Genomic DNA, 10,766 nt, shown 5'->3' with positions numbered 1-10,766 from the left:
CAGCATTTTCATATCAGACCTATTAGATGCATGGCAAGATCTTAAACTGACTGCTGAATTCCATGCTTTGCTTTAATTGAAAGGAAGGAAGATCCCGTAGACAAGGTCATCAGAATGGAGCACAAGCTCGGATTGGGCGAGGATAGAGAGAAAAGACATCCTTTTTCAAAGAAACCATCGTGTGACTGAGGAACCACGAAAAACCTAAAGGTGTAGAGCTGGACAGGGATTTGAACTCTCCTGTTCCAAAGGGTGCGCCCAAAGAGTTAAAAACAGCGCCATTCCTCTGTTTACTTGAATCGAACGTCCACCCTATAATATGACATTTTGAGGTACACTTATATGGATAGCTTCCTTAATCACATAAACTTCGAACTTAGGTCACGATTTTAATCTTTTCATTTTATAACCATACTCCAAATTGGTTGATCGGTGACAGCTACTACGACTGAGATCGCACGTTGACTGAATGAAATAGGGACCACATTTTGCATGGAATTTTGGCGCAGACGGTGAGCGCCTCATGGACATGCGCACTACGCCATTAGGTGAGGTATATCGGTAACCTCCATCAACCTATGTGAAGATAATTCGCCCTGTCTTTCACGCACTGCCGGCCGCGGTAGTCTAGCGGTTCTGGCGCTGCAGTCCGGAACCGCGGGACTGCTACGGTCGCAGGTTCGAATCCTGCCTCGGGCATGGATGTGTGTGATGTCCTTAGGTTAGTTAGGTTTAAGTAGTTCTAAGTTCTAGGGGACTTATGACCTAAGATGTTGAGTCCCATAGTGCTCAGAGCCATTTGAACCATTTTTCACGCACTGCAGCCGCGTGCAGACAACACGGGCCAGCCGCATGCTTGCATTCCTCTAGCATACGGCCGACACTGAAAGATACGCAGAGTCAGAACTCACCCATTTTGCCACGCAGTACACAACTGCCCGCATTTACATCTCAGTTGCAGTCTGAGGCCTTAGTAATTTCAGAATACTGGAAGCCGAAACAATGGAAAGCTAGGGCTCAACGACCGTCGATGATGTGGTCATTAGAAGCGAAGTAAAAACTGAGGCTGGACAAAGATGGAGAAGGAACTCGGCCATGTCCTTTTTAAAGGAAGCTTTTTACACGTGACTTTGCCTACGCACTTAATATAAGAGTATTTCACATATATTTAAAGTATTTCACTCATATTTGTGCGCACATTTCACCTGTATCTCTAGCGAATTTCGCACTGAAGTTACATTTTCACACAGGTCAATCTGTATTATGTCGTATCTCCTCAAGTATGAGCGGACAGGGGTATAATTTTTCCAGGAACGTCCAGAGGTATATGTGGCTACGCGTTCTGGATACAGTTGCTAGTGTAGAAGTAATAAATTAAAACGTCATGCTTCAGGTGGTAGCTTTACTGCATAGTTATTTTGTGGCGGTTGTCGGCCAGAAATGGTTTCGTAAAGGTTTGAAATTCTGTGAAATGTTTATTGCAAATCAAAGTGCCCTCAGTCTGAAATACTGGATGACTAAAATGCTGGTATCCACACGTCGTGTGGTATACTGCTTTTTCACCCCCACCCCTTTGATTTGTAGGTGGTTCTTACCCCACAGCGACAGTAAGTAATATATGTACCAAGTTTAGTTGAAATCGGCAGAGTGATTTAGGACGACATGTGGAGCATACATACATACATACATACATACACAAATACGTAAACCTATTTTTATAATATGAATGGATTCATTCGTTTTTTCGTGGCTACATATAGTTGCTCAGTTTTCTTACACAAATCTTCATTAATTCTCGTCCTGTATTCACTGTTTTGTTTGAGTGGTTTCAACATTTATCTCAGGATTTTTTGATTCTTTTTTGTCTTACAAGGAACGCCTTGTTGAACCTTTAGTAAGGCTCATTTGAAAGAGTTGTGTTAACAATTATGACAGGAAAAATATTAGCTGCTAATGACTCACCATGTGCATGAGGAAGGCGACAGAAAATGAGGGTCAGAGATGCTCAGAGATCAATTATCTATGGGATGTATCTATTACACTTCGCAAAATTGAAATTGTAGACATTCAAGAAGTGTTCAAAAGAAAAACCATTAACTTGCACCATGGACACCGAATGAAAGGTGGAGAGTCTCAGTGATCACAAAGGTTCGCACCACCAAGATCGAAGGTGAACCCCTTGGAAGTTACAAACAGTGCGGGACGCTCGTCTAGGAACTGTATCCACTCTTAAAGAGTGCATACGGATTCATATTGGTGTAACGGGGTGATAAGAACTGTTGGAATGTGATGGCATGCAACCGAATGCGAAGCAGTCTGTCGTCGAGCTTATTGTGAAACTGGCTATTCTTTAAGGCGTAGCTGCAGATAGTGAAATAACGTGTTTTACAATCACGGATTTAGCCATCGGTTCCAGGTCGTATGAATTGCAGTGTTACCAACTTTTCGGGAAGAATAGTTTGCGTTAAAAGAGTACGATTTTTGTACGCAGATCAGGAATCAAACAAACGTTATTTTGACCAGCTATTGGCCAAAAGCAGTGCTCATACCATAGTTTTAGTTCACTTACGCTCATTTTCACTCTCTTGCTTGTTGTGACGTAAGCATTCCCTACTGCCCTTTAAATATCACGCACGCGAGGAAGAATCGTATTGAGCAGAGCACCAACTTCTCGCAACATAACAAATAACTTTCCAATCAATTTACCGTACAGATTAACAGTCGGCATAATTGTATACGAATGCGTTAAGGCACTCATATTAGTTAATCTTGGTGCAACTCTCTTGGTACTTCTAATACCGATGGTTGTTTTGATATGCATTTCCTCTTCAAATCCCGACTGCTCTAAGTTGATGAACAATGGGACAAGTTTATTTATCTCATCTGCAAATTTTCGAGCCGATTCCGCAGTTTGCTGTGCATCGTTAAGTTGATACTTTGTTTGAAATTTCGTTACCCTCCAATTCTGTAGCACTGTTTGAAGCTCTGAAACCATCCACTGCTTCCATTGAAACCACTGTAATCTATGTCGTGCGCAGTTTGATATGGATAACGTACGTCGCTATCATGCATATCCTGTAAATTGTATCGAGCATCACTGAAACGTGTAAATACCAGTTGTTGTAACAAGTACCCCTTGTTCTCCCTTGAATACCCTAGTTTTTATTTATGAACTACGTGGCCATATTGCTGCGTATTTATTCGAGAGGTGTTCATAACTTTTTTCTACACTATGCTGCTGATGTCCTTCCACGTACTTAATTATGTTTAGTACTCGTTCCTTGGCCAACGATTGTCCTTTACTACTTTCACTGGAGACGAGGATTTGTGGCTCCCTGTCCGAAAAGAATGATGAACTACATGTCTCGACACCTCTTTCAATATCACTTTCACTTTCACTTTTTAAGTCTGTATCGTCGTCATTGTACTCCTCATGTACACTGTCAGCAGTATCGAGCGTATAAGACACCATAGATTACACCGACTCATCTTGCAGAAACGCTATATTTCATCTGTCACTTCTTTCTCACTCTACGGAGTTCCTTGGATTCCTTTCTGACGAAATGTCAACTTCGGCAACTGTTGTTGTAGATATAATGCAATGTTTGCTTCGTTTATCGTTGCCATGGACCTGCCACTGTAGTGAGTTATTCGTCGGCTAAGCAGTCAAACTATTCTCCGTAGCCTCATGCTGCATTGGATACCCCCTGTTGCCATTAGCAGCCAATGTTGTGGCTGCATGGTACACAATATGTGGGGCGTCGAATTTCGTTAAGTATCATTGGCCTTTTGCGATCTCGCACTCAAGGGGTTCCTTGTTAGTCAGGCGAGGCATTTAGCTGCGGATACGCGCACTGGTTTTATCATTGCAATCTAATGGTGTAACATCGCTACAAGTAAAATTATACCTCTTGTTACACGTATAAGAAGAAGTTGTTCATTTATGTAAATCTGCTTTTACGTAATAAAATGTAAACTTCCACGGCTAGAAATATCACACTTTTTACAATATTCCGGGCTATTATGCCGTTATCGAATGAGTTTCTTGGAGGCACACAATAATGCGTCACCATCTGTGCAGGACATCTTTAAGGAGTTGTATCATTTATGAGCGTCCGATTCACACCCCAGCTCTTTACCTCTGCCAGTAACAGTTCTTTTTCCCGAGATCGCGTGCGGAGGCGTGACGTCAGGTGTTTCCAAAACTCGTCCTCATTTGATAGTTGTCTGTCGTCCGCTGTTATTGTCACCCCATAGTGGAAGACTGGTACGCGTCTTCTTCAAGACAGAAATCCAGACATGATACAGTTTCACCCCCTCATGCCAGTCATTTCAATCGGAAGGAGGGAGCTATGAAACAGAATGCTATCTGTATGAATGCAGAGTCTCGCGGCGATAACATTGAATAAAATGTTCTCGGGTTTCCAACCGCGTCAATTGCTTAAAACTGCACGAGCTTTCGCCCGAGCAATCCTTGGCCATTGTCAAGTGTTATGACTGCCAGTGGGCTGTTGGTGCGCTCTTATATACGCTAGCTGCCGGCTGTGACGTCACTGGTGTGCCATATATGGGCATGTTTTGAGTCGGCGTTATTAGAATAAGACCACCGGCCAAGAGCAGGAAGAGAAACTTGCTTTGCTGCCATTCTGTGGCTCTGTGTCGGGCAAGATAAGGCGCCTGTTGAAAAGACACAAGATCAAATCAATCTTCGGGCCTCCAACGAAAATCCGTCAGTTCCTAAGACCAGTTAAAGACGCAGTAGGTCTCAGAACACCTGCAGTCTACGAAATACCTTGTGAGTGTGGCCAGAAGTACATCGGGCAAACAGTGCGCACTGTGGAACAACGCAGGAAAGAACACGAGAGGTATTATCGCCTACGCTATCAAGAGAAATCTGCGTTAGCTGAGCATGCGTTAGAAAATGGTCACCTCATAAAATTTGGCGATACCTCTGTCGTGGCTCGCACTAACGTCTTCTGGGACATTTTAATTAAGGAAGCTATTGAAATAAAAATTATCGCAAACACCCTGACTAGAGACGGTGGCTTGCAGCTCAGCGCTGCGTGGGATCCAGCGATCGCGTGGTTGAAGAGGGCACATCGAACGCCGACTCAAAACATGCCCATATATGGCAATGTCACGGACGCCAGTGACGTCACAGCCGGCAGCTGGCGTATATAAGGGCGCACCAACAGCCCACTGGCAGTCATAACACTTGACAAAGGCCAGGGAGTGCTCGGGCGAAAGCTCGTGTAGTTTTAACCAATTGACGCGGCTGGAAACCCGAGAACATTTTATTCAGAATGCTATCTGGATTCCGGTGATGATGTGCAGCAGTCTTCCACCGTGGAGTGATAGCACAACCACAAACGGCACAAAAGAGTTTTGAAAACATTTGCGATGAAGAATTTCCATGAAAGCTGTTACCTGCAGGAGGGGACGAAAAGTTGATTTTCTCCAAGAAACTCATTCGACCGTGCCGTAGTAGCGCGTACTATTTTAGTACGTGTGCTCTTGTGTAACACTGTTGCAACTGAGGTACTGATTTCGTTCTCTTGTTCTCTCTGTTCGCAGACAGTTCGTGACTGCGTATGAGGAGCGGACCCGCATCGTGCCCGACGAGGTGTGGGCGTTCTGCAGTGGCCGCTCGCACCGCTTGGATGAGCTCGCGACGGACTATAGTGATGACTTCTGTGATGTGGACAGCACGGTAGCTGAAGTGCGTTCTGTGTGGACTCGTCAAGTCGCAGTTGACGCGCGTCAAGATTTGTGATAGTGTTTATACCTTTTTTTTTAGCTTTTCGTTCATATTTCGCCCGTGTTACGTGTGACCATAAAAAGACATCTGATGTGTAAATATTCTGACAGTACCCACTCACCCATAGAAGTTCGTGTCAGTAAACGTTTGTGCGGTTTCGAACAGTGTGAGTGAATTATATCTGCCTCCAATATCACGCGAAGCAGTTGTCGCTCACACGAGCTCGCTTTCAGATTAAAGGGCGGGAAAGCGTCACGGAACTGACGCAGAATTAGCTTGCGGGGAAATAGAGGTATAGGAAGTAACTGAGCTTTAATTTACTATTTCTGTGCCCGTGGAATGGACGTCGCTATTCGTGTGTTCTTACCGAATTTTATATGAGGTCGCTGAGACCTGCATGGCCGTCCTTTTGCTGGCTTTTGGTTTTGTACGTTTTATCCATAATTTGCTGTTGTGCGTACGCAGTTCTCAACGGTGTGTATTGCCACAAAAGGAATCCGTTCCGTAGGTATAAAATCTGAAACGTTAAGTTCTTCCACATGAGAACTGCTTTCCAGATATTTAAGAAGAAAAAGACTTGAGCTGTTTTATAGAGCCGTAACAGTTTTCATTGACGTAACGTATACGATGAAAAAGGTTTACTCGCGAGTGTAATAAAAGGTAAAAAGTGTGTGTGTGATACGGCACTGACTAGTCAGTGAGAATGCTTAGTGGTGTTACTGAAAGCTAGTAGTTGGAGTAACTATCGTTTTGTACAGTTTCAGTGCACGGTAAGAAGCGAGGATCGAATTATGTTTTCCGTGAAATAATTGTACGCAGCGGAGAGAAACAATAAATTGTTTATTGAAACAATAGCGTGGGCTATGAGTGACGCATTTATTTTAGCATCCCTACTCCGGTGGTTGCAGAAAGAGAAGGTAGGTGTGCAGTTTCGGTGACCTGCGTAAGTAAGTGTCCTCCTTGTTGTAGCGCAAGAGCAGCGTCAGATATACGGAGCCACTGAAAGGGAGCCACACACACACACACACACACACACACACACACACACACACACTGCAGAGAGGTGACAAGTGAATATCGGGATAGAGGAGAGTGGTGTGACGGCGGCCGGCATGAAGCTGGAGGAGGTGCGGCCGGCGGCCATCGTGGAGGAGGACGGCTCCGACGAGGAGGGCCTCCGCATGGGCCGCGGCGCCCCGCTGCTGGGCCCGGCGCCGCCCACCATCGTCCGCGTCTCCACCGCCGCCAGCTCCATCAACCAGACCATCGTGCGGCACGACTCCGCCAGGTTCGTCACCGTCCAAAACCACACGTCTCTGCCTCTCTCTCTGTCCGCTGAGTTTCCAAGCAAAGTCTCTACTACTACGCTTCTCAGACAATGTTTTTGTTTAATGGTCACCAACGCGCGCGTGAATAACGTTCTGTATGATTTTCTCTTAAGTACGAGGGGCGTTCAGTAAGTAATGCAGTAATTTTTTTCTCAGCTAATTTCTGTTGAAAAATACGGAATTTGTTGTAGGACATTGCGCAATATTTCCGTTTCAGCCCCTATAGTTCCATGACGTTCCGACAGGTGACGGTTTTCCAAATGATATTCACTACTGGCCATTGAAATTGCTACACCAAGAAGAAATGCAGATGATAAACCGGTATTCATTGGACAAATATACTAGAACTGATATGTGATTACATTTTCCGCAGTTTGGATGCATAGATCCTGAGAAACCAGTACCCAGAACAACCATCTCTGGCCGTAATAACGGCCTTGATACGCCTGGGCAATAGGTCAAACAGAGCTTGGATGGCGTGTACAGGTACAGCTGCACATGCATCTTCAACACAATACCATAGTTCGTCAAGAGTAGTCACTGGCGTATTGTGACGAGCCAGTTGGAGAATGTGCTGGCCAGGGCAGCAGTCGAACATTTTCTGTATCCAGAAAGGCCCGTACAGGACCTGCAACATGCGGTCGTGCATTATCCTGCTGAAATGTAGGGTTTCGCAGCGATCGAATGAAGGGTAGAGCCACGGGTCTAGCACATCTGAAATGTAACGTCCACTGTTCAAAGTGCCGTTAATGCGAAAGAGAGGGTACCGAGACGTGTAACCAATGGCACCCCATTCCATCACGCCGGGTGGTACGCCAGTATAGCGATGACGAATACACGCTTCCAATGTGCGATCACCGCGATGTCGCCAAACACGGACGCGAACCTGGATTCATCCGAAAAAATGACGTTTCGCCATTCGTGCACTCAGGTTCGTCGTTGAGTACACCATCGCAGGCGCTCCTGTCTGTGATACAGCGTCAACGGTAACCGCAGCCGTAGTCTCCGAGCTGATAGTCCATGCTGCTGCAAACGTCGTCGAACTGTTCGTGAAGATGGTTGTTGTCTTCCAAACGTCCCCATCTGTTGACTCAGGGATCGAGACGTGGCTGCACAATGCGTTTCAGCCATGCGGATAAGATGCCTGTCATCTCGACTGCTAGCGATACGAGGCCGCTGGGACCCAGCACGGCGTTCCGTATTACCCTCCTGAACCCACCGATTCCATACTCTACTAACAGTAATTGGATCTCGACCAACGCGAGCAGCAATGTCGCGATACGATAAACCGCTATCGCGATAGGCTACAATCCGACCTTTATCAAAGTCGGAAACGTGATGGTACGCATTTGTCCTCCTTACACGAGGCATCACAACAACGTTTCACCAGGCAACGCCGGTCAACTGCTGTTTGTGTATGAGAAATCGGTTGGAAACTTTCCTCATGTCAGCTCGTAGTAGCTGTCGCTACCGGCTCCAACCTTGTGTGAATGCTCCGATTAGCTAATCATGTGCATATCACAGCATCTTCTTCCTGTCGGTTAAATTTCGCGTCTGTAGCACGTCATCTTAGTGGTGTAGAAATTTTAATGGCCAGTAGTGTATGTAACGGAAGTGTGTTCCAAGTAGAGGGCTGCTGTCATTGAGTTTCCTTTGGCTGGAAGCTGGTTTCGCATATATTCGTAGGCCCCTGCAGAATGTCTACGGAGACCTGGCAATGAACAAAAGCACGATGAGTCGTTGGGCGAGGTGTCTTGCAGCATCGCAACGCGGTCCCGAAAACCTGTCCAATGTCCTGAGTGCGAGGCGGCCGCACACTGCTGCAGTGTTGAAACGTGCGGACACTCTCACTCGAGTTACTCGACGGACCACAAACACTTCGCTGCACGATTGTACATCTCTGCTGTGAGTGTTGACACACTCGTTCACCAGTCGTGACAGTCAAAGCTGTTTGACCGCTGGGTTGCTCAACGTCAAACAGAACAACATACACAGAAATGACCCACCGTCTGCGCGCGGAATTGCTCGCGCGCCACGCAGATGATTCCGACAATTTTTTTGTAGAACATTGTCACGCTGATGGAGTGGCGCCACACAGCCTCTCCTCAAGAGAAAAGTTCAAAACCGCACCCTCAGCCGGTAAACTAATGGCGACGCTCTTGTGGGATTCTGAAGGGGTTGTTCTGTTTGATGTCCTCCCCCACGGTGCAACGATCAATTCTGAAGAGTATTGTGCTACCGTCAGGACACTGAAGAAACGACTTCAGCGTGTTCGTCGCTTCGTCGCCACGAAATTGCAGACAAACTTTTCGTTCCCCATAACAACGCAAGTCTGTACGTCTGCGAACAAATCACAAAACTTCACTGGATTGTTCTTCCTCATCCTCCCTACAACCGGCATCTCCGACCTTCCGATTTCTATCTGTTTGTCCCAATGAAGGATACACTCCTTGGGAAGCAGTACGTGGATGATGGGGAAGTAAAATAAATAAATGTCGTGTGATTAGGGCCTACCGTCGGGTGGACCGTTCGCCGGTTGCAAGTCTTCCGATTTGACGCCACTTCAGCGACTTGCGCGTCGATGGGGATGAAATGCGGATGATTAGAACAACACAACACCCAGTCCCTGGGCGGAGAAAATTTCCGACCCAGCCGCGAATCGAACCTGGGCCCTTAGGATTGACATTCTGTCGCGCAGACCACTTTTTGGACGTCACAAGACATCCGTTCAAGTTGATCGTTGATCCTTTACTCAGTTTTTTATTACAGAGGGCGAGGTACCGTGCCGGCGCTCAGCTACCGGGGGCGGACATAGGGAAGTTATTGATGTAGAGTGGCACATATTGTAGGAACATGGTAACACGCGGGCATAAAGCCTCCCCTCCTCCCTCCCAGTAAGGCCGTCCTGTTGAACGGAGATTAAGTTGAAAAATAGGGATTTGTAACCCAAAGAGTGGAGAACAACATGGTGTATTTTAATGCTGAAGAAAGCAACTTGCTTTCAGAAGAAAAATGTGTTGCATTGCTTATTGAACGCCTTTCGTTGTTACTTTACACAAAGAATACAAAGGAACGACACGAGTGTCCGAGGAATTACGCAGATTTCCATGAATTACGGAAATATCACTCAAGTTAGTACGATAATTCATAAAGTCTCTTGTGGAATACGATGATACTCAACAAATGTGACGAAACTCACAAAGGAACACAACCGCTGTAGTTAACTGAATAGGTGTTCCACTAACGATACACTTGCTTGCATACATTACGAAAAGGTCACACAAATTAGTGACGATGATTCAGAAAGTTAGATATCGAATGCGGTGAAACGCAGAAAATGTGTGGGTACACTCACGAACTAGTGCAAGAAACGGGCGTATACACAGTTCCAAATAAAAGACTTACGAACAACTTTCACCGAGAATTTTCATTACAAAATAATGCCACAAACAGTGGACAGTGTAAACACGATCATTTAACCACATCGTCCCCTCGGCCTGAGTTTAAATTGTCTCCAATTTTCCATGTCTCTTTATCGCATTTAATCCAATAAATGATACTTTGAAGCCTTTCGACCAACTGACGTCTTTCCACTGCAGATGACATCCTACTGTGAAACTTGAAGTTACTAGTTGTGTACAGGTGATGCAAGAGGATTTCAGGATATGCTTGTTCTAGTC

At 45.7% G+C, this 10,766-nt stretch overlaps 1 protein-coding gene across 5 annotated transcripts in view; it reads left to right on the top strand.

The window, feature by feature from the left end:
- The window catches only part of LOC126163160 (inward rectifier potassium channel 4-like), a 717,192-nt gene extending 710,582 nt beyond the window's left edge, over positions 1-6,610 (top strand). For all 5 annotated transcript variants that reach the window (XM_049920096.1, XM_049920094.1, XM_049920098.1 and 2 more), the window contains one exon: positions 5,575-6,610. Coding sequence is in view for 2 of the 5 variants with exons in the window: in XM_049920095.1 (XP_049776052.1) it covers positions 5,575-5,595 (21 nt within the window). In the remaining 3 variants the exon portion in view is untranslated. The remainder of the gene's footprint in view (positions 1-5,574) is intronic.
- The last annotated feature ends 4,156 nt before the right edge of the window (positions 6,611-10,766 follow it).

The sequence above is a fragment of the Schistocerca cancellata genome, chromosome 2 (assembly GCF_023864275.1).
Source record: "Schistocerca cancellata isolate TAMUIC-IGC-003103 chromosome 2, iqSchCanc2.1, whole genome shotgun sequence".
Classification (NCBI taxonomy): Eukaryota; Metazoa; Arthropoda; class Insecta; order Orthoptera; family Acrididae; genus Schistocerca; species Schistocerca cancellata.
This window is presented reverse-complemented; position numbering and strand designations above follow the sequence as displayed.